Source organism: Alligator mississippiensis, chromosome 1 (genome assembly GCF_030867095.1).
Source record: "Alligator mississippiensis isolate rAllMis1 chromosome 1, rAllMis1, whole genome shotgun sequence".
NCBI classification, from domain to species: Eukaryota; Metazoa; Chordata; order Crocodylia; family Alligatoridae; genus Alligator; species Alligator mississippiensis.
Genome location: NC_081824.1, coordinates 338,709,557 through 338,736,301, shown reverse-complemented (window position 1 = coordinate 338,736,301; position 26,745 = coordinate 338,709,557). Strand labels below are relative to the sequence as shown.

The following is a 26,745-nucleotide window of genomic DNA, read 5'->3' as shown; positions in this document are numbered from 1 at the left end:
TGTGGCTATGGTTCCAACCTGGGTAGTAGCTGAAGCACAAGTCAAAGCAGCTACCTGCCCACCACACAGTTCAAAATAATACTCAACTTTTTAATTTATTATTATTATTATTATGGTTTTTTTTTTGTTTTTTTTTTTACAGGTACACTTCTGAACTATTCCAGCCACCTTTAAATTATTTTTAATAGGCTTGAATGTCTGTCTGCTTAAGATTTAAACTGACCTAAGTGTTATGTGTGCCCCTAACCTGAGTAGGTGTGGCAGAGAAACCTCATTTTAGAATCCAGTCAATACAGTACATCATCTACAAGGTATAGTTAATAGTAAACAAAGACATTTTCACTGAGATGGTTTATCATCTCAGGGCAAAAGGGCCAACACAAACCTTTAAAAAAACCCAAAACAACAAAAAAAAACCCCCAAAAAAACAAAAACCCGAGAAGGAGTTCAAAACCATCCTATACTACCTCCACAGATAGAGAAATTTGTATAAATTTAACAAAACTGATTCCCTTGCTGTTCTTTCTATAAAATTATAAGAAAAAAACCACAAAGTCAGCATGCCTATAGATACATTAAGTTCTTTGGATAGATTACCAACAGATATTCCTCAAATTATAACTGCTGCCTTTCTTCCATAAACTGATTCACCTACCACTTGTTCAAACAACATAGTTTTAGGATTCAGATTTTAAAATATATCTTACAGGGGAAACATTAAACAAAAACTACATTAAAATGAAGTAGCAAAACCAAAACCAAAAAACTCCCAAAAAACCTATTTTAAGTGGAAATGTAAATCCTAACTTTGTTCTGACTGACTACATCAAAAATCTTAGAATAGATGATGTTCAAACTATAAAGGAAGTTACAAACCACAAATGCAAACATGCTCAGGAAAGTTCTGTATTCCTAAAAAGGGACTAGTAGAGACACTCAGGATATGGATGTATGCTTAAATTGTGAAACAGACAGACAGTCAAGCCTATTAACTATTTAAAAATATTTTAAATAAAAAGTTTAAAAAGCTGCCAGGAATCGTTCAGATGTGTACCTGGAAAAAGAAAATCAAGTATTATTTTGAACTGGTTAACTGCTTTGCATCGTGTCAATATTACATGTAGACACCAAGTATGCTATTATGAGGGTCAGTCCTCCAAGCATCCCACCATGCAAACTGGCTGCTCTGACATGAGGCCAGAATTCTACTCCCCCCACCATCACTCCCAACTTTTTCCCTTTTTTTACCACTTTATCTGTAAGTTACTTTAGCTTTTATTGAACAAGCAGTGTCATCATTACCTACTTCATCATAGTTCCTTATCATGCTCCCACCTGCCCCTGAGAACCCAAAAATATGAGTCCAAGTACTCCTGCCTCCTAGGCACCCCAAGTCAGGGAAACACACTGCAAATTTTGGTCAACTTCAGGTTATTGAACTCACGCTTAGGTGAGCCAGGAACAGAAGAGGGAGGACACCCCAACCATATTCCAAAAATGTGGATGCAAATCCTCTTCCACCCCCTAAGTGCATGGCATACTGGGCTGGGTGGTCACTTCTACACCCTGGCATCACAGCCACAGCACTTCAGTGCTTCAAAGATGACCATTTGCCTTGGAATGCTAGGAATCCATACCCTGACTTACATTATAACTATGAATCAGTTCCCAATCATTGATAAATTTGGAATGATACAGTTATTACATGTCAACATACTCAATACACTAACTATGCATATGCTATTAGAGACTTTAAGGAATGGTATTTCACACAACTGTCATTTTTACCTCTTGATGCAGTTTGCTGTGGAGAACCATCTTTGCACTGCAGGTTCTTTAACAACTGCATGGATTTTCCAGCCATGATGATTTGTTTTAGAACTGGTTTCAGAAAGGAAACCATGGTGTGCTGCCTGCTTGAGGGAGCTTGATCACTGCCGGAACTGGCACTGGCATTATCACTCATTTTCTCTTCATTTTCTGTCTTTTCTGACACACTATATAGTGTGTAAGTAGCATACCAAAAATCTCTGTGGTTAACTGGGACATTTTTGTTTCTGAAAGGAGGGAAAAAAAAAGTATACATTCTCTTTTAAAAAAATAAATAAAGCTTCCTTACTAAGCAACATAACCATCTTTCCTTTATATTTCATTTTTGATTTGGAATAAAAAAGCACTTCTGATACCACACACAAAATTATTACTTCAGTTATCACCAGGGATCCTGGTTTTTCTGCTAAAAAAGCCCCAATCTTCAGATTAAAAAAGTAACCCAAAATGCACATTTTAATCATGGAAAAATGTGTATTTTGGGTTACTTTTTTAAATCTGAAAATGGGGAATTTGTTTTTTTTTAAATCAGAGAAAACCAGGATCCCTGATCATCATACTAGTTTTGATCTCTTGTACTTCTAAATGAAGTCCAGGAGAAGTATTGGTAACTAGACAGAGCACTTAAAATAGAGTTTATCCAAGAATTTATCCATGGATCTTCAATAACTACAAAGATTTAGTAGCATAACTTTAGAATTATTGAAAAAATATAAAAAAAATTATATTATAAAGTCTTAACACAAGTAACTATAGCAAAATTGAATACAACAAAACTTGGTAATTTTTTGCAGTAGCTTAAAATTTAATACCTAACCAATGACCAATAATACTTTTGTAACTTCTGCCTTAGCACTTTCCAGTAAAAATTAGTTAAAATGATTTGCGTAAGAAGTTAAATGCATAGTCTATAGTTACAATATCTTATTTGTTACCTGTTATTATAAACTATATGTTAACAAATCTCAAGCAAGGAGAGAGCCCTTTTTAATTGAAAATCTTTGAGTACGTCTATACTTCACCCCAAAGGTGAGGTACACTTGAGCTGCAATCTGAGCACCGATACCAGCATAGCAAAAAGAGCATACATGCTAAGCCACCCTGGGTATTTACCTAAAAATCTCACGTGGATTTTGCAGCACATGCTAAATCCTATGATACCAATGACTATCCTGTTATCAGGACCCAAGTTTAAAGCTTGCTCAGGAATGTCTAAGAAGCTGCAACTATACATTTACAGTGCAATCCTGAGGTATCAGAAGCACCAAGGGAAGACATATGAAATATCCTCAACCAGGATGTTGAAGTGTCTGGTAACAATTCTGATGGTCAGCTATTAATTGTTTTCAACAGTAAATACAACAAAACAAAAAAGCATCATTCCTTACTTCATGCAACAGGCTGAATTTTAGAAACTACTGTCCTTACTTTTTGTACACTAGAAGAAAGTTTAAGTAAAGCTGCATAGTGGAAAAAAAATCTATTAACCAGTTATAAATGCAAAACTCTACTAATTCTAGATTCATTTATTGCAAATAACTGTACAATAAAAAAGGATTAAAATTTAGTATCACCACCCTTACCTCTGAATAATAAATTCTTTGGCAGGATCAAATAAGTTACCATGGACTATCCACTCATCCACTGTCTGTAAATATGGTCTTACTGTTTCAACCCAGAGAGAGAATAAGAGGGACACCTGAAATAAGCAAGCAATAGTTGTGGTAGAACTTGTGAACAATGGACAAAGTAATATTAAAAATATATTTTTCCCCACATAAAAAGGACAAGATACTGAAAAGAAGCAAACCCAGGAAATTGTGTAAGCATTTTTAAATGTTATGCCCGAGTATGATTTTTTTTAAATAGCATGTCTGAATAGAATGTTAAACTACAGCAGCATCAGCTTATATCCAGCAGACAGACACACTGCAGTCTTATTACTTTGTGAATGCATTTTAGTCGTAAATCAATACACATGAATTGTACTGTAAGTCTTTTTTGAGCAGAAACCACAGGAGTCAGAATGGAAATGGATGATAAGAAACAGTTCATGCCTTTGTGTGTAGCCTTAACAGGCTTTATAAAAAGTCAGAGATGAAAGGCTGGTGTATTCAGCCAACGCACCACAAAACCTTAATCAAAATACCTTTGGTACTACACAGGTAGGTTTTTTTGGAAATTAGGTTATACATACTGTTTGCTCAGATGCTTCTCCAACACTGTCATATTCAAGAATGGCTTTGTAGAGTGTATTAAGCAGATGAGATGCTCTTAGAACATTTGGAGTATCAGGTGGTACTTCTGCTACTCCTGTGCTGAAAACTTTGTGAAGTACCTTAAGCTGAGCCAGTCGTGGCAATAGTTTATCTATTACTATTGAAAGAGTGATTGTTTTATCTAGGAAAGAAGAAAATCGTATATGGAGAACATTTTAGGCCAATTTTAAATTACATAAAGTTTTTAAAGGCTATATATTTTAAATGCAACTACCTTCAACTTAAATGTGTACAGTAGCTTAATTCCCACATTTGTGTTACCCCTTATAAAATTTCCTTTATACTGTACCTTTATTGATTATGCTTTTTTCAATTTCAGTAAGTTCTTCTTTGAAGCTAATAAAGTACTTGTACAGGGCCCACATAAAAGCTTGGTAGGTTCTAAATGGGGCGTCTGTTGCTTTCTTGGGAGTGGAAAGGGCCCCATGTGTTAGGTTTTCTGAACTGTGTCCCATCACTTCATCAATAAACTTCTGCAGCCTAAACACAACTTGCCCATATGCAGCTATTTGCTCCAACACTGACCTTAAGCAGTTCTGCAAAACACAATTTTTCAAAATTATTTAACAGAGTAATTTTTAAACAACCTGAAAACAACTTCCACTTTTACCTTCTGTGATAATCTTGTAGCATGGTAAGCATCCCTCAGTGTTATTAATAAATCTAAATCAAAATTACTTGCTTAAATTAACAACTGTTGTGGAAACTTGTTTTCTACTGGAAGTTTACATTTCCTTTCCCTTAAATATTCAAGCCTTCTAAAGAACACACTGAATTACCATGGAATAAGATGAACCTTAGTTGATCAACACAACTTACGTGGGTCAAATGAGTTACGATAATGTCATTTCTCACAATCACCTTTCCCTCATTCAGTTGAAATATAAAGAGCTTTTTCACACCTGAAAGCAGCCTGAAAAAAAAAGAGAGACAATTTTAACATGTTAAAAACAGATTCATAGATGTTAGGGGCTGGAAGGGACCTTACAGATGATTGGGTCCAGCCTCCCTGCACTTGAGCAGTGTGGCAGGGCACTTTTGGGTGCCTCCCAATTTAAGGCTAGGAGCAGGCAGCCGGCAGGTGCAGCCCAGGCCTGATTAGATTCAGGCTCACAGGGCTGAGACAGCAGTTTGCTACAAGTAGCTGAGAAGACAACATCCAGCTGAGTTGCTGCTCAGGAACATCTTGGTGGTAAAGGCAGGAGCTACAAGGATGGCAAGAGGCTCCTGGTCCTGGACATGACCTGAAACTGTACCCTGCCAGGGAAGGGTGGCCTGGTGGGGCTGTCTGTGGTGGGACAGTCCCCCAGAAATGCCAGGCCAGTTACCTCCCTGGTGAAAGGCGAGGAGGGGCACCTTAAAACCCCAAACCCCACATTTTGGTGAGTTACACAGACATAGGGACAGGTATGGGGGCCAGGCACGGTGTAGACCCTAGAGATCCTAGGGAGGGGGAAGATGTTTGGCCCAGAGGGAGTGGGCAGGAGTGTGGCCTCAGAGAGGAGGCAGCAGTGAGGCCCCAGAGTGGATGCAATAGAACAGGCAGAGTCCGCACAGAGTAGGGGTGTCTTTATGACCTGAAGGGCTGTGTGTAAGAAAGGCGCACAGTACAACTGAAGGCCAGTCTGAAGGGCTGCAACAGGGGGTGTGTTGAGTAGGGCTGAAGGATGGCCAGACGGACAGCACACGGGCCAACCCCCACAAGCATATCAATTGGAGAAAGCTGCCCAATGAGCAGCTAAGGTCAGTCATCCCATTGTTTGGTGAACTGGCTGGTCACTATCCAGACAAGGGCCGTGGGAGAAGTCCAAAAGGCTGCGCACTGGCCAGCCAAGGAGAGAGAGTAGGCAAGCCTGATGGCCTATGGGAGCTGCTCAAGGGAGCAGGGCAAGAGTGAGTATGGCCCAATGAGGGGCAGCATACAAGAGGCCTGGTGAGAGAGGGCGGAGTGAAAGAGACCCCAGTAAGGGGGGTGGTATGAATGTGACCCCAAATAGGGTTGTGTGCGAGAGGCCCAACAATGGACTGAGTTTCACCTAGCCTCAGGCCGGAGCTGTAATAGTAAACTGGATGCCATCTGCAAGGTATGGGCCATGGTGTAGGGACAGTATGGAGCCATGGATAGTGTCCCCTGGCACCAGGGCATAAAACAGGCAGCCTCCCACTCAGAACATCAATTTATGAAAACAGCAACTCATGGCAGGAGAGACTAGACAGACTGCCCCATGTAGACAGGTGGGCAGACCAATGTGAGGTCTTGGCCCTGGGATGGCCCCCCCCATCACAAGCAGGAAAGATTGCTGGGGTCAGATGACACCAGCAAGGTGGGAGTCAAGAAGCTCTTTAAAGATTGCCAGGGTGAGTGACTGTATCACCTCTGGGGGGAGCCAGTTCCAAACCCTTGGCACTCGCCTTGTAAAGTTTTTCCTTATGTCCAGTCTGAAGCAATCTTCAATCAGTTTGTGTGCACTGTTTCTTGTCCTCCCATGGTAGACCTTGGTGAACAGATCCCTGATGTACACCCTGATACACTTATAGGCTGCCACCAAGTTCCCTTTGAGTCTTCTTTTGTCTAGGCTGAACAGTCCCAGGTGTTTCAGCCTCTCCTCATCTGACCTGCTCTCTAGGTCTCTAAACATATGAGTGGCCCTTCTTTGGACTCTTTCAGGGGTGACGCATAGAGGGTGCATGGGGGTGCACATGCAACCCCTGCCAGGCCACGCTCCCATTTAGCTGGTGGGCATGGGGGCAGGCAGGGGCACCAGCCAGGGAGTGGGGCCACCAGCAAAAGCGGTCGCGCCACTTCCAGAAGTGGCCATGGGATCAGCCACCAGGGGATCCCCCCCAGTCACTGACTTGTGTCAGGGGGGCACATGCCCCCCCTCACTCAAGAGACACCAGACACCCATGGACTCTGTTGAGCTTCTTCACATCCTTTATGAAGTGTGGCACTCAGAACTGGATGCAGTACTCCAGCTGCGTGCTCACCAAGGCCGAGTAAAGCGGGAAGATGACATCCTTAGCCTTGCTCAAGATGCCTCGCTAGATGCATAACAGTGTTCGATTGGCTCTGCCAGCTACAGCATCGCACTGGTGGTTCATGTTCATCGCCATTATATAATGCTAGACCTCTCTCCTTATATAATTTACTGTGCTCACTGGTGATTCTTAAAATTCTTTGAATAATAAACAGTCCAAGGATACAATACAATGACCTAATATTGCAGACGCAAGCCTATTAGTTGCAGAAATATTCCACTTCCTGAGGTTCCTTCCAGCTGCAATAACTTTCAAAGAGGGCAATTCAAATCTACTTTCCTAAATTACAGATGGTATTAAATATATTTGAGAAGAGAAACAGGAAGGTTCTCTTACTTCAGAAGATGGTAAATTTCAACTAGTTATGACAATGCCAAATTCCTGGATGTCAACCTCTACTGCCAGGTTCACAGACTGCTATGTTTTCAAAGCAGTGTTCCCTCAAGGTGGGAAGCAGGTTCATTCTTTCAATATTTACATTCAAACCAAGGAACACCATCTATAATTAATTCATCTTCTCCTGGGCATAGGTTAATGAGAGCACTTCTGCAAAAAAAGAAATAGCATCTGCTAAGATTGGATGATAAAGACGTACAATTTGGTGAACTAGTGGCTAACAATCAGAGCTCATTGCTGAGATGCAACTACTCTACCCTGAGACTGCCAATATCCTGAAGACCTACACTCTGTTGCTTTACTGAGGGAATGTTATTTCTTATTCAGGGAATGAATGAATGTATTCAGGGAATGAATGCCATGACAGCTGAGATGCTGTTCAGGTAGGTAGCATTCAGTGCTAGGATTTACACAAAACTTCTCTCTAACATATTGAAAATACATTTATCCTCAAGATTTGAGGTTCTTAGTAGGTCTTTCTTTATATGTCCCAGACAAAGCCCTGCTGAGGAAACTATGCTATGCTTGCAGTTCAAAATATGTATGCTAAGGAGACACTTTGTACTAATAATACATATCAGGACTATGACTTACTTCCTTGGTAACATGAGGAGTTTCCTGTTTCTGGGGCAAATGCATATTTTGATTACTCGATGTTTTGTTTCAGCCTGCACTCTGTATAAAAACCTGATCAGAAAACACTGTCCAGGAAGAGCAAATTTTCTTTCCTTTTTCCCAAAAGCCAGTATTACTGCTAACAGGATCCTGGACAAAGATTCTTAGAGCATTCAGATGATCAAAAGAAAGAAACGGAAAATGCTGCCATCTTTCTGTTAAATGATTGACTGGGGATGGCAAAATGCCTTGAAAACAAGTAAGAAACATATTTAGATCCTTCACACGGGGGCCCTCTCTTCCGATCCCAGATTATATTGTTCCCAAAATTCTTGCAGTTTCACAGGCTATGGATCATGGTCATGGACCCATTTAATCAATACAAATGGCAGCCCTGCCTGACTACAGCCATTTTGCTCCTGAATTGAGAGAACTGGATGCCAACTGAAGGGTGTTACTGCAGGCAGGACTGGTTGAAAGAATCACAGATAACCCCGAGATTAGAACAGCAGTTAATAACCATGCACTTGTTCTAGATAACACTTACATACAAGTATTATCCTGTTGCAGTTTATTAGTGCCATATGACCTGTATTCTTTTCTATGATATCTAGCCAGAATCAGGACAGTAAATCACTTTTTGATGACTCTGGACAGATTCAATTTACTTAATATTTCCCAACATATCCCTAGAAATATTTAGGAACCAGTTTGACTGGGTGCCTGATTCCAAGAACTATATGCTAGCAGTGAAGGAGTATTTCCTACCCTCTTTCCCCCTCCCCCCAAAAATTCTTAATCCATGCAATTTTTAAGCTGGAAGGAACCTGTAATACACTGTTCACTCAGGTCAGCAGTTTATCATAGCATGTGGAACCACTTAGTGTCAGATGACAGTTCATACTCGATTATTTCCGTTGGCCTTAGGTTACTCAAGAATTTTAAATGCTTACAAGAGAGAACTGAGATGATGCCTATCTGAATTTGAGACAAACGTTGAGATAGTGGTGAGCCACTGAAATCTGCAAGAGACCAGAAACAACCTGGGTATTAAGACATGGTGAATGAGAATCCAGCAGTTAGGGATGGAGATTAATGATGACACATCAGAACAACAACCTGATGTATTTCCAGTATTTTAAGGCAAGACAAGAAATCCCTTTTTTCTGTTATTACATCTTGGGAAAATGGCAATCAGTAACAATATTCAAACTGTACTGAAACAGAGGCTGCATTCTATCAACACAGCTTGCCAAGCTCCTCAAGACACTTAAATAGGGGATCAGGAGACCCAGACTACTGCTTTTACCTCTAGTTTTTTGGCCTAGTTCTCTCACTGAGTCTGTAAAGGAAACAGTCACTGCAAACACCTCAAAAGGATTAAGTGGAATTGAAAGACAATAGCAAACAAATGCAGCCCTGTCATACAGCTGGGAAGTTATACAAATTAAGTCTAAAAACTGAAATAAAAGATTGGAAATTTTCCTAAATATGGGAACAGCAAGCCAACCTATCAGCCTCTATCGGATCATAAAAGACTTCAGCAGGTAGGTCATTCCTCTGCTAAAAGAAACCATCAGATCTGATTCTGCCACCACTACCTTATGCCTTGGAAATGCTTTGTACATGGATCTATGGACCTTAGTACAAAAGAAAAGTGGGACAACACCAAAATATTTCTGGAAAAATACAACCTATGTTAGAATTGTTATTATTAAAGTGTTACAGGAATGTTTAGTATTTGAATACTGAAAATGAGAAGAAAGACCTGGACAAACAAACCTTGACTTTTTATCTGAAGCTTAACTAATGCACTCACTCCTGATAGACTGATGAAGGCAAGTTCTAAAGATAAAGCCCCTTAACCATATTTGAAATGTGTTATAAAGAACCCAACTGGACTGTTACTGCTGTGGCAAGACAGAGTGAAAAGGGAGCCCATATAGCTAGGCATAAAAAGCTATATCTTGTATTGCATTTTGGAAGCCAACTGAAATCTGCAACCGTTAGGTGAACCTTAGTTGAAGGGTACATGATAACATACAACTGACAGAAAGGATGCAATATAACCCAGCAAGTGAAGATCTTTGACAATTTCTCAACTTCAATCTCAGCCTCCATTCTTTCTTCTAGAGTTTTCCTCCCACCTAAAAGCACCTTCTGAATTAAGGTCAAAATTCTTTTATAGTGAGAGAAACAAAAAGACATCTTACCTGATAAAATGTTTATACATTCAGAATTTTATATTTTTAATTTTGTTATTATAGTATTGCATAACCAATACATGAATGGCAGGGTAAACTGGGTTGTTTTCTGGCTTCTAAATCAATCTTTAAACACACAGATTTTGCAATTATTACTGATGATGATGATGATGATATATAAACTAAACAATTTAGTAAGGTCTCTTTTCTGAAATTGAAATACAACTATAAATCTCTCTCCTATAACATTGTTAGGTTAGAATGAGAGATTCTTCCATCAGTGGAATACTAGAGTTGAAAAACAGGTATCTTTGAAATTCTGCTTACCAGAGGGTTTCCCGTATAACATGCGTTTCAGTAACTAGAGTTCTTTCTTCTGGCATGTATAATGGATCACTGCTGTACAAGTGCTGCTCCCTACAAGAAGAAATAAAAGAGTATTATGAATTTAAAGAGCCAAAAATCATGATTTTAAACAAGAATCAAGCAGTAATCTTTTGCTGAATTCTTCCATAACTTATTTCCCAGAATAATTACTAGAGGTGCACTGATAAAGATTTTTTTGGCCGATACCAACAGTCATATCACCAGGCATATTGGCTGACACTGATCCAATAACTGATTTACAGGAATGCAGTCGGACATCGCGAACAGCAGCTTAGTGCAGGTAAGTCTGTGGAGGGGAAGAGGGGTAGGGGGGTGGGAAGCAAGACTGAGGACCCCATGGTGAGGGAGGGAGTGGGGCAGGGGCTGGGGGCGCTGCCCAGACAGGGTTGTGAATGGGACCCTAGGAGCGGGAAGCAGGACGGAGCTGTGGGTGGCCCATCCAGGGGATCAGCATCCCGGTGCTTAAAAATGGCGGCAGAAGTGCTTGAACTAAAGCTTGTCAAATGAACTAAAGCTCATCAAATCAGCAGCCTTCTGCCCTTGCCCCACGCAAAAATCCGAGGGAGGTCATGCCCCCCATGCTTCCCCTGGGGATGCACACAGCAGTAGGAAGCTGCCCCCCACCCTGCATAAGACACCCGTGGCTCTGTCCCACTCCCCGCACTCCAGTCCTGGGTCCCACTTGTTACCCTGGCTCCCTGCCCCACTCCCTCCCTCACTGTGGGGGGCCTTGATCTTCCCCGCCTTGCCCCTTCTCCTCCCGACTTACCTGCAGGGAGCTGCTATTCACGCTGCCTGGCTGCATTCCTGGCCATGTGCATGCTGCAGCTGTTCATATGCACATGGTGTCCAGGGTCCCAGCCAGAAGACACATTATATTTATCGGTACATTATTGGCTACACTGGCCAAAAAAGCGAATTTTCCTTTTATCAGCACTGATTCAATATGGCACCAATATATTTGTGTACCTCTAATAATTACTTTGCTTGATCTGCTGGCAACACTCCTACTAATGCAGCCCAGTACGCCGTTAGCCTTCTTGGCAACAGAGGCACACTGCTGACTTGCATCCATCTTATTGTCCACTGTAACCCTCAGGTCCTTTTCTGAGGAAGTGAGTAAATACCACACTCAAATTCAGGATGTGGTTTTTCTTTCCATTTACCATGGGCAGATGGGGTAGACTGTACAGGGCAGGGGAGCTACTGCAGCTCTAGCTCCAACACTAACCCAGCCACAGGCTAGAGCTGTCACTGCTGTTGCTGCCTGGGTATGGCCGGAGCTGCTTCAAGGTAAGCTGCAGCAGAGGGCAGAAATGGCCAGGGGCTTTAATTCCTTTATTCGTGTCACTGTCTTATCCTGTCCTCTCCTCATTAAGGTCAGGATCTAATGTGCCACTCCAAGCCTTTTTTGGGAAAAGGCAGCATATAAATCTAAGACACAAACAAAACGGTAAGCTAACAATGACAGATTAGCATAGTAAGAATTTATAATAAAATTAAAAAAAAATCCTAACAACTATGTAAATTTATAATACTGGTTTATTTTACTCATTTCCATTTCATTTCCATTTTTTAAAAATTCAATCAGTAAAGCATACTGAGGTTTTGGAAAAAGTAAACAAAAACCCCTTCTGTCCCTTCCACACACTTTATCAGCGCTACAGCTCAGTTATATCATTTCGGCAGTGAATATACAGCAAATATTATTTCCTCACCAGACAGCAGCCAAGTTGGAATGTAAATGCAAACTATGAGAAAAACGAGCAGCTCTTCCTGTCCAGTACTGTGGTGCCACATGCTGCTCCAGCCAACTGCGTGCATCTGGCTCTCCCACTGGTAAACATATTTGATAGTTAGGTGGGGATTTTATTTATGTAAGGAGCTTTTTAAAAAAAACAAACAAAAAACACTAAAACAAACAAAAATAGATCACTAACGAGCCTACAAATTTAAAATCGTTATTAGCTTCAGAAGTATAGATTTATTCAAATAAGTGGCTATTTACACTTTTTTTTTTTTTTTTTTTTTTTTTTTTTTTTACACAAGAAAACAGTTATTACAAGTGCGCATAAGTTTATACACATAGATGCTAAGTCTTAAAAATAAATCAAGGATATATTTACACGTCTTTTCTTCAGGAAATACCTTTTATTTTAGGAAAATATTAAAATAATGCATACGAGAATTACGTTAAAGATGAATTACAAAAGAAAACTGGTAAATACCAGTGATGTCACCTAACGCAAAACAGAAAGCAGGATGGATTTGCAACATAGACTAAATAAATCTGAGATGCATAAGCTTCTGTAAGTAGTGACTTAAGAAGCAACCTCATCAGCAAGGATCTGGGTTTTCCGTTTCCCACAGAAAAATGGGGAAGGGAAGGAAACGCAGATTTTCCCCTTTACCTGAGAAAAACGTGGATTTTTCTTTTTAATGGAGAAAATGTGCATTTTGCACTTTTGCAAAAAGCTATCTGCAGGCTGGCAGACTTCTAACCTGCAAGGGGGTGGGGGGAATGGAAGGACAGTTCATGGACTGTAAGGCTGAAAGGGACCTTGGAAAATCATCAGGTCCAGCAAGGTGACCATCCAGTCTCCTTTTGAAGATTTCTAGGGTAGGCGACTACACCATCGCTGGAGGGAGCTTATTCCACAGTCTGGACACCCTGACTGTGAAAAAAAATTTCCTATTGTTGAGCCTGAACTAGTCTTCTAGGAGTTTGTGGCTATTAATCCTGGTTTTCCCCAAGGGTGCCCTGGTGAACAGCTGTTTGTTGAGCACTTCCTGAACTCCCCTGATGTAGTGGTAAACTGCTACCAAGTCTCCTCTCAACCTTTCCTTTTTTAAACTGAAAAGTCCCAGGTCCCTCAGCCTTTCCTTGTAAGGCAGGGTGGTCAGGCAGGGGGTGACACGTGCATGTATATGCACATGGCCGCCAGGCAGCCTGGAGCCAGCTCCCACAGGTAAGTCTGTCAGAGGGAAGGGAAGAATTGAGGCCCCCACAGGGAGGGAGTCAGGCAGGGCTGTAGCTGTTGATCAGCCGGGCGGTGTGCAGGGCTTGGGGCACGGGGCCAGAATGCAAAGCCACAGAGCCCCAGCAGGGAGCAGGATGACTTATTGCTTAATAACTTTTCTCCAACTATTTGGGTTGGTCTAATAAAAGATATCAAATTCACCCAAGGAACCTTGTCTGCCTATGTCCTTAGACCAACACAGCTACAACCTAAACCCCCAGAAACTGAGTGTTCATTTATATGGGTTGCAGATTAGCAAGAATCTACTGTATGCCTTTCTGTATTTGTTTATTTGATGCATTTAGTCTTTAGATCACCTTGAGCATGTGTACCCCCACTGAAATAAGAGGAAGTTGAAGAATTTTGCCCCCCACCCCCCATTTACTTTAATGAAAACTGAATTAAGCCTTTGGTACACAGAAAATGCAAGCATTACTGTTTTCACTCTGCTGAACAGAACAGAACAGAACAGAACAGAACAGAACAGGAGTTGCCTTAACAACTATAATTCTAATACTGTAGGAGGTTTACAAGACCATAAATAAGGCAGTTTACTACATAAAGAAAGTGTAATAAGCAATCCATTTGTTATGAGATTCTGCAGTCCCCCATCCTCCACCCCCCAAAAAGAAGAAACACTTTAAAAGACAAACCTTTCCAAGTGACATTGGGTACCATTTTCTTGTTTTGATCTTGTTCTTCTTGTGGTGTTCTGTCTACTTGAATGCCAGAATCTTCCCTGCTCAGAGGCTGAGTGTCTTCCTCCTCTTCACTGTCTTCTGACCAATCCTATCAAGTACAACACCGGCTACATTTTTAGTGCAATACAGTGATCTCTGCCCAGTTCTTCTTGGTTGCTTTGTTAAAAAGGAGAGGATAAAGTAGGAGGAACCCTGAAAATCCTTAGTTTATGCTCACTTTTTTTTTTAAACACAAAATGCAGTTGTATATTGGTTCCATGTGGTTTAAGTTATTTGATATACAATATCAAAATTAATTTCTTATAGCCCAGGGCCTTGTCTTTCTATATATCTAAAATACATAGAATATATGGTTTTTAAAGTACAATTCAGCATACACTGTAGGATTCTATAAAACATTTCACAACCATGGAATCAAACAGCACCTTAGGTCTAGGTCTTGAGTATACCACTATGATTTTTTTTACAGGTTTATTAACATAAAATCATAGAAAGTTGGGGTTGGAAAGTGAGTTAGAAGGTCATCTAATCCAACCACTTGACCAAAACAGGACCATCCCCAACTAGATCATCCTAGCCAAAGCTTTGCCTACCTGGGTCTTAAACCTCTAAGGATGGAGATTCCAAAACCTCTCTGGGTAGTCTGTTGCAGTGCTTTACTACCCTCCCAGTGAGAAGTTTTTCCTAATATCTAACTTAAACTTCCCTTGCGGTAACTTGAGACCATTGCTCTTTGTTCTGTTCTCTGTCAACACTGAGAACAGTCCATCCTTTTTGCAACCACCCTTCAGGGGTTCAGGCAGTTGAAGGCCACCATTAAATCTCCCATCTTCTCTTCCCAAGACTGAAAAAGCCCAGTTCCCATAGCCTCTCCTCAGAAGTCATGTGCCCCAAGCACCAAACCATTTTTCTTGTCCTTTGCTAAACTCTGCAATTTGTCCACATTTGGTCTAATTCTCCAATGTGTCAAGGTCTCTCTGAATCCTAACCCTACCCTCCATATCTACTACCTATACCAGCTTAGTGTCCTTTGCAAACTTGCTGAAGGTGCACTCATATCTTCCAGGTCATTGATGAAAATATTGAACAAAAGTGGTCCCAGGACTGACTCCTGGGGCACTCTACTTGTCCACTTTTCTGTAGTGGGAGGCCCAAAACTGGACACTGTTCTCCAGATGCGACCTCACCAGTGCCAAATACAGGGGGATAATTACTTCCCTCGATCTTGATCTGCTTGCAATGTTCCTACTAATGCACCCCAGTATGTCATTAGCCTTTTGTGCAACAATGGCACATGGTTGGCTCATATTCAGCTTACTGTTCACTGTAACACCCAGGTTTTTTTCTATAGAGCTGCTACTCAGTCAGTGGGTCCCTAGCCTGTACTAGTGCATGGGTCTGTTCTGTCCTAAGTGCAGGACTTTGCACTTGTCCCTATTTAATTTCATGATATATGTAATATATACCCTGATATATGTGATATACCTTCATGATATACCTGATATACCTTGACTTTAGCAAGGCTTTTGATATGGTCTCCCACAACGTTCTCGCAGGCAAAACTAAGGAAGTATGGGTTGGATGAATGGACTACAAGATAGACAGAAAGCTACTGTCAATGGCTCAATGTTTAGGTAGCAGTCAGTATCAAGTAGAGTGCCCCAGGAGTCAGTCCTGGGACCACTTTTGTTCAATATTTTCATCAATGACCTGGAAGATATGAGTGCACCTTCAGCAAGTTTGCAAAGGACACTAAGCTGGTATAGGTAGTAGATACACTGGAGGGTAGGGTTAGGATTCAGAGAGACCTTGACACATTGGAGAATTAGACCAAAATAAATCTCACAAGGTTCAATAAGGACAAGTGCCAAGTCTTGCACTTAGTATGGAACAAACCCATGCACAATGTTCCCTTGTTGCCAAGAAGGCTAACAGCATGCTGGGATGCATTAGTAGGAGCACTGCCAGCAGATCAAGGGAGGCGATTCTTCCCCTCTATTCAGCACTGGTGAAGCTACACCTGGAGTACTTTGCCCAGTTTTGCCCCCCCTGCCCCCCCCGCACTACAGGAAGGATATGGATAAATTGGAGCAAGTCCAGGGAGGGCAATGAAAATGGTCAGAGGACTGGGGCACATGACTTCTGATACTGAGCCATTGATTACTACTCTTTAAGTCCAATGAATCTGCCAATTTTCTATCCACCAGTTCATTCACCCAACCTTTATTTCCTTAGCTTGCTTGTGAGAATGTTTTGGGAGACCATACATACCAAGCACCTTGCTAAAGTCACATCCACTGTTCTCCCCACATCCACAGAGCAAATAATTTCATTAAACTTGATCTAAAATGCCATTTCCTGGATATCCTGGGCCTCCACTGCTTGAAAAGAAACCTGTCTTTCCAGAGTGTCAGACTCCTACAATGCAAACAAGCATAAACTATTTGCTTTACTGAATCTATATCATCCATATTGCATTGATATGGGGAACCTATTTACAATTCATGAATTATGACATTATGTTTTTTTATTATGAAGAGGTATTATAAATAAGGTATTTTTAAATACCTTTATGTGATTGTGCATCTAACACAGCTGACTAGATCTCTCATGTCCATTCTATCCCAAGGACTGTCAATTGTTAAGTCTTAATAATAGTGATCTATTGAGGTGAAAACAGGTTGGGCAATGGGCTGGCTGAAGCCCAGAAGACCTTTTTTAATCCTGCCTATTTGCAGAGAAGTTAGAGAACTCATAGAGACGTATAGGAAAATTTAAGCAGGAGGCTTTAAGCATGGTTGTGTAACAGGGGTGGCCAATTTAAATGCAGTGACCAGCCAAGGTCAGATAACAGTCGACCTGATCCCAGCCTAAGGTGTGTTCTGAGGGGAATGAGGAAGGGAAATGTATGCAGGATGTATTATTTTCATTTAGAACTGTGTATTTTTCATGCTATTAAGTAAATGGCAATGGTGTAATGGAAGCCTTTGACATGTGCACATTTGTATACTTACCTGTAAGGCTAGCCATCATCCAGAATGCCGACAAAGCCAGAGTTCTAGATGAGGTTGTATTTAAGCCACTGGGATTTCTTGGAGGTTGGTGCTGATCCTGAGGCATCTATGGCATTTAGGTTAAGATACTCTGTTTGCACAAAGGGCTTGCAGACAAAGAACCCAAGTCTACAAATCTGCCATAGTAAAAGCAGTGCTGCAGCCTACTGGGACTCAGATAATAGGACCTTCCTCAACACATCTCAACCGTAAATACAGTTATTATATGACAACTTACTAGTGAGTTCATGTCAGGACCAAAATAAATTTCTTCCCCTTCCATCAAGTACTTTCCCCAGTTAAATTCTTCTTCTTTTTCTAAAAGGAAGAGACACAGAACTATTGAGTCTCCCTGAATTCTAATTTCTTATAAAAAATATTTTAAGATAAAAATATCTAGTTAAAAAGTAAGAGGAAATCTGTTTCCTATTTATAGTACTCTGTTTAGCAATGTTATACATGTTTCCCTTGTTGTATGTCGTACATGCGTTCCTGGAAAACGGTGCATAATTTAAATTTGCATAAAGAGAACCCACTTTACAATATAAGAAATAGGGATATGTTCCAAGACCTTGACTGTACCAACCCCCAGACCCATTTCCACAACTTTTACAAAACAATTTTGGTACTCACCAACAGCAGACAGTACACACAAGCACAGGGTGGTGGTGAATGTTACCATAATGGGGATGGCAACTACAGAAACACGTCATAGACAAGCGAGGAGCACAGATCCATATAAGAGACTATATTTTGGTGCACATCACTCCCACAAAGCACCACACAAAGCAGCTGACTGTGGGTTTCCACTACACCAATTGCATAAGAGTTAAGTTACCTCGCATATAACAAATTTTTCGTATAAAAAGGGTTATCACATAAGAGTGAATACGCACATATAGGATTCACATAAAGCGAGGGAAACCTGTACAAGTTTCACTGGAGTATAAAATGATTTAGTAACACAGTATTAAAGATTTTGCTCTGGAGAGGCTGAGAATTTGGGGTTGGTTTATATCACTGTCAGTCATCCCACTGCCAGAGATGGGTCCAGATACAGCCTCTGAGAAACCCCATGGTCCAGATCCAATTGAGGGTGATGGGGGGGAGCAAGTTTCACACCCCTGATGCAACTTATTAACTTGGCATTTCTCCAACTATAATATTCCTTGTGAGGTGCTCTTTCAACTGTTTTAAAATATATTTGCATGGTATAGTCTAATGCATCATCATCTTATCGGCCTAATTTCATGTCTTTTATATCCTAGGCCATAAACCTGAAAAGACTTGCAAGAGTAAATAGTTTTACTCAATGCAACTAGTAACATTCACACTTCAATTAAAATGTTACAAATATGCAGCCTTACATGTCTTTTCAGGATCAGGTTTTTTACTTAAGGGCACAAACCCTCGTTTTTATTCTCGGCATTAAAAAAAAAAGAACATGCAACAAGCTTATCTGATACTATGCTTATTTTTTATAAAATATTTTAATCAAATATTTGGAATTAGAGGCAAGTTACTGAAGTTCTTTGAGTTGATCTCTTTACATTCACAGTCCTGGCATGGGTTGGTTGATCACACAAACTACACTGCTCTGCAAGGGCTCCAATACTGACAATAGGCAAAGTCCACTCACAGAAAAAAATTTAAAGCTACAAAAGTCTCCTTCAATTTAGTCTACACTATTCATTCCACCTACACTATATTACTCAGCGATGTAAATAAATGCTACAAAGATTTATGTTAGTTTCAGGAAATACACTTCATAAGTTCCATTTCTCCCCCTTCCTCCCCTTATATTCGATCCATTTAAGCATTGCTAACTGTCTACCATTTCTTTTTGTCAGAGGCATGGGTTTAAAGATTGTATAATACTACCAGATGTTGTATATACAGTAGAAATGCAAGAGGAAACTGAGGAAAAACAATTCCTGCTAAGTTTAGTTGGGCAGCAAGTACTGTTAAGTTCAAATTAGTTAGAACAGACAACCTCCCTCCCTTCTACTTCCTGGAGCCTCAATGCACATTGGGTGAAAATGAAAATATTGCGTAACAAACAAATTGCATCGTGTCAAGTCTTTGCATGAATACTCCATGTGGATTTATATACAAAGTTATTAGTTTTAGGTAAATTTCTACTTCTGACTCAGTTTAATCATACTGTAAGATGTCAAATTAATGGTGTTAAAAAGCAAAGTCCTCCATTTAGACACGTAACAAATATAGCAGCAATTCAAACTTCCTTCAACTCTACTGGAATGCATCAATCCTAAACTGGAGGTTCCACCAGTGACAATATTTCTGGCTCTCTGTTGATTCAGCCACGGGATTCTCTGATGAGGCTGCAAACAGGATCAGCTGTTATGGTAGTCAGTGAGGTCAACATTTGTCCAGTGGAAAATGGATGTGCTCAATACATCAAACAGCCATTAGATGACAACAACTTCTGGTACTACCAAACAGACTGTATTTGGAAAGTCTTAATTCCAACTTTCTCCATCCACTATGGCCAGAGTATCTTAAACACATAAGACAGAAGGACAAGGCAGGGTGGCATGTTACAGATCAACTTAGAATTGAGTAAACATGGTATTTAACAAGTAACAAGACAAGACTTTCCCCCCCACCCCATTCAACATGGGAGCAGGCAAGGGGGCTGGGGAGGAAAGTAAGCCTTGCCTTGCAATTGAATACAACTTGCCTAAAAATAGGAAGATGCGCAGGGGATGGTAAGTTAAGTGAGGAGGCAGCCCAGTGAAGCATGCAGCACATGGCCACGTAGCAGAGGGGGACTGGGCTCATACAGGCTAGGTACTCTCCCCTCAGCACGTAGGGTTACTCTAAGCTGCTACCTGGCTGGCAGGTGTTGGAGAGACTCAGCACATGCTGGCCAGAAACTCTTCAGGCTGCGGAGACAGTTCCTGGGCGGCACCAGCTGGATCATTCCCAGCTGTATGTGAGGAGCCTGGCCAGCACATACAGAGTCACTCTGAGCTGCTGCCTGGCTGGCTGGTGCCAGAGCAACTTAGCAAATGTTGGCAGGCTGGTTGGATCTTTTGCTGCATGCTAGATTACTCCAGCACCTGCTGGTCAGGTAGCAGCTCAGAGCAACTCAGAATACACTGGCCACAAACCTTATATGCTGTGGGGACAATGCCTGGCCGGTGCCTGCTAGGTCATTCTCAGCTGCATGCAAAGAGCCTGGCCAGCATATGCTGAGTTGCTTCAGCACCAGCACCAGCAAGGTAGCAGCTCGGAGCAACCCAGCATGGGCAAGCCAGAAAGCTGTGGGGAGGAACTGTGAACTGACCACGCACCCAGGCACACAGTGGGAAAGGACCCTGCAGGGACCAGCCAGGTACCATGCATGATTCAGGGAGGGACAAAGCTACAAAGACAAGAGACCAGCAATGGACCCAACATGAAGCGAGACTCTGGGCAGCAGTGGGGAGGGATCCAGAATGCCATAGTACTCTCCAGGTTCTAAACAGAACCTAATATAGGTTAGACTTACGCTTGAACTGAACTGAAGTTAATGTTGAATTTATAACTTACTGTTATTGCTGCAGTTTGTTAGTACACCCATAAAAATAATACCAAACAAAATTTTTGCTTAAGTGGTCATCCTAGAGTTAATAAATATGATAGATAGATTGTATACAAGATGAAACTTACAGAAGATAATTAGCAGAGGTCCTGGAAACAAATTTAAACCAAGATGGTCCAAGGCTGCAAGGACAGCTGCCTTTGCAAATTGTTACTTGGCTTTGTATTTTTCATTTGGAAAGTAAAAATCTTGTCACCTTACCCACTTCTTTCTCCCTTGGTTTTTCCACATAGTTGGTATTGGAAGGAGAATCAGATAGGCATAGCAGAAGAGACAGGATGGCATAATGAGCATCTGTCTTTAAAGAACAAAAGCAGCAAATGAGTAAATGAACTAAATGTTTTTTAAAGAATTTAGGAAACAGACAAGAATTGCTATCAAATTATTTTATTTAGGAATGCACACAATTAGCTCAAATAATGGACACCTTAATTCATTTTATTTTTCCAATACAAACTAAATATAAGTAAACTAAAACTCTTAAATTACACGTAACTTGTAATGTTTAAATACCACATCACTTTGCATTCTTTCAGATTAAAAGAATAAATCCTTAAACTCTCATATAAGTTTTACTCTAGAACTACCATGTTATATTTCTGTGAAACTACACAAAACTACTATCATGCCATCTGTCCTTTCTGGCCGGTACTATATGATGAGGATTCTTTCATATAGATCCTGAATATTTTGATCTTCTTCATTTAAAATTAACTGATAAAAGCTGTTTGGGACTAGAAGGAAATTATCCACTTCTATTAAAAACAAATCTTGTACCCAAATTGTTATAAAAGCAGTACTGCACTCGACTGTGTATTACAATATTACAGCACTTTGCAACAGTAATTGAACATAGAAAATTTTGCCACAGCTCCTATTATATGCTATACACTTGTAATACCCAAGCTCCACTGAGCCAGGCAGAGAGACTCCCAAGTTCACTTATCTGCTAACAAGTCACAAACCCTTTCTAGTCATGACACTGCAAATTCTAAGTGCAACTTTTTTTTCTGGTACAATGCTAGTACTGGTGCTTTTGCTTACTACTCCATTCAGTTGAATTTCTACGTAATAAGAACTCTGGTAAGTAGTCACTAGTACATAGAATCCCTGCAATACTCCTATGTACGTAGACTGCTTTATCAAAGTGGAAACCAAAACACAGTTTAAAACATTTGTAGGCTGAAACTTCCCAGAGGGGGTTTAGTGACTCCAGCTGCATTCATATCGCCAGTGCTAGTTTTACAATAAAGAGGAACTTAAACCAGTCCAAAGAAAAGTTCAATTCAATGAAAAACTAAATTCTGAGCAAGTTAGGAACAGATCACACACAGACCTACTATACAGTTGAGCAACATGCAGTATGCCTCAGCTAGCTCAGGGTGCCTATATTTTAAAAAAGTGACAGAAACCTACAGTATTAGATCACAAGCTATCTTCAAAACAACCACACAGAAGGTGGTTGGGGCCAGGGTGAAGGTGTTCAAAGTGAGAAAGCATTCAGTTTCAATCCATTAGATGCCCTAAGCTGATCTGGAACTTCATGCGCCTACACCACATGTAAAATTCACAGGGATGAACAAACATATTCTGAGTAGGAAGGCAACCACAATACTAAAATATGCTCCAGCTAGATATCCATTTGAGCCAAAATTTAAAAACATTAAACAACAGTTCACACTGGGCTTTTCCCATTTGAAATCTGGCATCCTGCTCCCTTACTTGAGTAGATTCTTTTTTGTCTTAGCATCTCAAAAAGGTTCATATGCAGAATGGAATATTGGGCTCTGAGACTCTTACGTGTAATATTAAAGATTAAAAGTACACCCAGACACCCTGGTGATATGTGCCCAAGCAATGCATGTTTTAAAACTAGTATGAAAATTACAGATGATACCTTGGAACATCACCTCAAAGAGCAGCAATCTTACAATAATGTGATTAATTTGTGCGTTTCAGTATAAAATTGCTACAAAATATCCAGCATCAGGATAAAGGCAACAAAATTAGAAGATAAAAAAAGTTACATGCTACATACTTTTGTCTTTTCAGTGTTTGGAAGAGGCAAGTTCAGAAACTTCTCTGTTAGTCTTTTCCAACTCGCAGCTTTATCAAGTTCTGAATGAATAATCAGCTTTTCATAAATCCTATTTAAAAACAAAACCAAAAGCACAACCGTATTAAACAAATACTTCAAAATTACAAAATGAATCTACATTGTAAAATAAGACACTCACCCTTCAACTGTCCTCTCTACTTTGTGACTGCTTACATCAAGAAACCGATGAAATCTGGATGCAAAATGAAAACAGAATCAATATGAAAAAGTGTCTGAAAAGAAGATTAAGTTAGCAAGAGACAGCTCATTTGGCAACACAAATATTTATATTTCTAAGCACAAATTTGTTGATATGTTTTTCTTAAACCCCCCCAAAAAAACAAGAGGAAAAACTTATTTACCCAACAATTACTTTCTACTTTATCGTCCAAAAAGTATATCATCTACACTGGCTGCACAGGGGAGTGAAGTGAGGTGTAAGTTACTTTTAGACATCGCCACCACTTGACTCAGTTTTAAACAAATGGAACAAAATCCGTCTGTAACTAAGGTTGTTTTTTTGCTCCATAATGCAATAACTATCAATGCCTATTTGTAAATTAGCCTTAGCTGGGCAGTAACAATACTCTGTTGTAAATACATACACAGCAACTGCTACAGAATGAGACCTTTTCACAGGTCGTCTCAAAGTTTTTCCCCAAGTTTCATAGTGAATGCTAACAATTTCCAAATAAACCCATAAAACTGTTTCTGGGACCACTACCAGAAAAGGTCTTTCTGCCTTTCTAATATGAAGGGATATGTGAAGTGCTAGTTCAACACTGACTGCTAATAATTTCAGATACACTTTTTTCCCCCCTTTTGTCTTGTATTTTAGTACTTATCCTACAGAGGACACTAGAAAAGTATTACCTCCTTCCAGGCCTTAACTCTGTATGATTATTATGTCTACCTTAAAAATGGGCAGAATGCAGGGCAAGGGGACACCACAGGGAACAAGTGGCTCAGCCAAATGTGAGTTTTTATAGGCAACAACCTACTATCCTAAGAGGCTGTCAATGGGCTGGCACAAAGGGAGGGGAAAAGGACAGGGGCTGGGACACTGCACAGCACAGATGCCAACTCTGTCTGCAAGCAGCAACAACCAAAAAAAAAACCAACCCAAAAAAACAGGTGTAAGCAGTGCCAAGCCTCGCGCATGCTGAGAAGAGGCAGCATGTTATTTCAACCTGGCTCTGTAACATCTGTAAAGATCAGGTGCTTAAGGGGGGGGGGTTAGCACTTTTATGTAATAGCTGATTGAATCAGTTTTAGCTAAAAGCATTGAAAAGCCCTGTTGAAGTGCCTGATCTCTATTGAGAGAGAGACAGAGAGACTTAAATGTTTGTAAGTATGGTTCCATGGGTGCCCAGCACCTGCTAATTTTCGGTGAGTGCTTAAACCCCATAGCATGAAAGCATATGCTGTGCAAAGAAGTCAGTCAGACAATTAACTCAGGCCTGGGGTACCAAGGGCAGGGGGGCAGAAAGATACAGTTGCAACTGCCCCCACTGCTGCTGTGCATAGCAGCTACCCCAGGCACCTGACCACAGCACGTGTGCTGAACTGACGGGCAGCCTGTGCATGTGGTACACAGCCCGGGGAGGGGGACAAGCAGCTAACAGGGTACGGAGCAAAGAACGAAGCCATCCCGGGACCGGAGCAGCACTTAGGAAGGTGCGGGGCTGATCTACCCGAGATGACCAGCAAGCCCCGCCCCGCCCCACACGTCACAGGATGAGGGCGGGGCCAGGGACTCTATGCCGAGCCCCGAGGGCTCGAGACCCCTGGCTCGGCCAATCAGTCGAGAGCGGGCGCCGCCCAGTCACAGGGACGCCGGGGAGGGGTGACGTGAGCCCCCGCCCCTCCGGCATGCGTTAGCGTGTTACGTCAGCACAAGAATGCGCGCGACTCGGGGCAAAGGAGGGGGCGGAGCTCCGTTCGTCCGCCCCTCCCCCCCGCGCGCGCGCTGACCTGAAATTGGAGCAGGTGAAGCTGAGCGCCGCCTGGAAACGGCCACCGGGCTCTTCCTCTCCGAGGCCAGTCACCTGCTGGACCAGCGCCCGAACGTCCTGGGCCTGCTCCTGCTCGAATTGGCTCCAGTGGGCAGGGGGAGGCGGCGCCGCCATGACAGGGCTGGGAGATAGAAAGCAACGTTACAGAACGTTTGTAACAGTTGGCGTCCGCACATCTCGCGAGACTTCCTGGCCCGCCTCTCGCGAGATCGCCGCGCGGAGCGTGAGGAAGGGAAGGTGCGCATGCCTGGTGGCTGCCGCGTCGTGGAACGAGGCTATGGACCACGTGATTCGGCGGAGGCAGGAGGTGCCAAGGAGGTTTCCCCGCGCTTGGCTTGTGGACCACGTGCCCGTTCTGCGGCTGCGGGGGGCGTCTCGTGCCTGGCCACGATCATGCGCAGCGGCTTAGCGGCAGCAATAATTCTCGTGTTAGTATAATTACAACCCTTGTACAATGTACAGTCAATAACAGTAAAAGTTCAAAATGTACAATATTTTTGAGGCAGCTCATTGATGCAGTATATGCAAGGCCCAAGTCACTCTCAGAGAGTCTTCACCAATTTTGGGCTTGTTAGCACAAACAACATGACCAGGGATGCTGATTTTCTCTGATTGAAAAAAATACCCAATTTTAAGTTAAAAAAATAAGTAATTCCAAATCCATATTTTTCCATGATTAAAGTGAACCACTATCTTTAGTGTAGATGTCAATCTATAAAGTGGTGTTTCACTTAAAGGGAAAATGTAGATTTGGGGTTGTCTTTTTAACAAAACTGGAAAACCGTTTTTTTTTTTTGTTTTTTTTTAATTTTAAAACATTTTATTAAAAAAACCAGACCATAACAAAAGGCTCAAAATGACCTCCAACAGAGGCCTCACAAAAGGATAATACAACATTTCAAGTAACATAAAAAAAACCCATCGGAATTGATATCATATTGCACATCATCTCATTTTTACACAGTATATACAAACATCCCTGAGTAGTGTCTATCAAACACATATTACACATATCATGTTAGACATCCTGTACTTTCCTGGAAAAAAGAAAGTGAGAACACTGTGTAATACAGGTCCCTTTGTTGTCTCTATCCCATGTACAACCCTAGCCAACCTTTTCTATCCACAAAGGCTGACTCTTAGTTTAGCCTAAAACTGGAAAACCTGAGCTTCAAAGAAAACTGTACTTATGACTATTTGCCTCACAATAAATGCTTCAGCTTTGATGATCCAGTTCTCACTCACTCATTGACAAGTCACAGTGAGCAAAACAAAGTAAATAAGGCTTATTTGCATACTTATTTGTAATTTTAATGTATAATAGTTTTTCAGCAAATACAGTAATTTTGAGCTTCCAATACGATCATGTCATATTTTAAGACCTGGTAACACTCAAGGCTAGTCACCAGCACCATTGGTTGGTACTGGAGACATCCCCAGCAGGGGCAGGAGCAGGGATGGTGTCAGCGTGGGGCAGTCTCTCAACTGTGGCTGTTCA

General features: G+C 41.3%; 1 protein-coding gene across 1 annotated transcript in view; it reads right to left on the bottom strand.

Annotated features, from left to right (window-relative positions):
- Positions 1–25,496, bottom strand: part of TUBGCP5 (tubulin gamma complex component 5) — a 43,431-nt gene extending 17,935 nt beyond the window's left edge. Inside the window, exons 1-13 of the mRNA XM_014600440.3 lie at positions 25,207–25,496; positions 23,372–23,425; positions 23,173–23,281; positions 21,336–21,432; positions 17,763–17,842; positions 14,424–14,559; positions 12,469–12,586; positions 10,691–10,780; positions 4,929–5,022; positions 4,399–4,645; positions 4,028–4,230; positions 3,414–3,529; positions 1,789–2,057 (exon numbers count right to left, since the gene is read on the bottom strand). Coding sequence (XP_014455926.1) covers positions 1,789–2,057; positions 3,414–3,529; positions 4,028–4,230; positions 4,399–4,645; positions 4,929–5,022; positions 10,691–10,780; positions 12,469–12,586; positions 14,424–14,559; positions 17,763–17,842; positions 21,336–21,432; positions 23,173–23,281; positions 23,372–23,425; positions 25,207–25,361 — 1,768 coding nt within the window. The 5' untranslated portion in view covers positions 25,362–25,496. The remainder of the gene's footprint in view (positions 1–1,788; positions 2,058–3,413; positions 3,530–4,027; positions 4,231–4,398; positions 4,646–4,928; positions 5,023–10,690; positions 10,781–12,468; positions 12,587–14,423; positions 14,560–17,762; positions 17,843–21,335; positions 21,433–23,172; positions 23,282–23,371; positions 23,426–25,206) is intronic.
- Between the last annotated feature and the right edge of the window lie 1,249 nt (positions 25,497–26,745).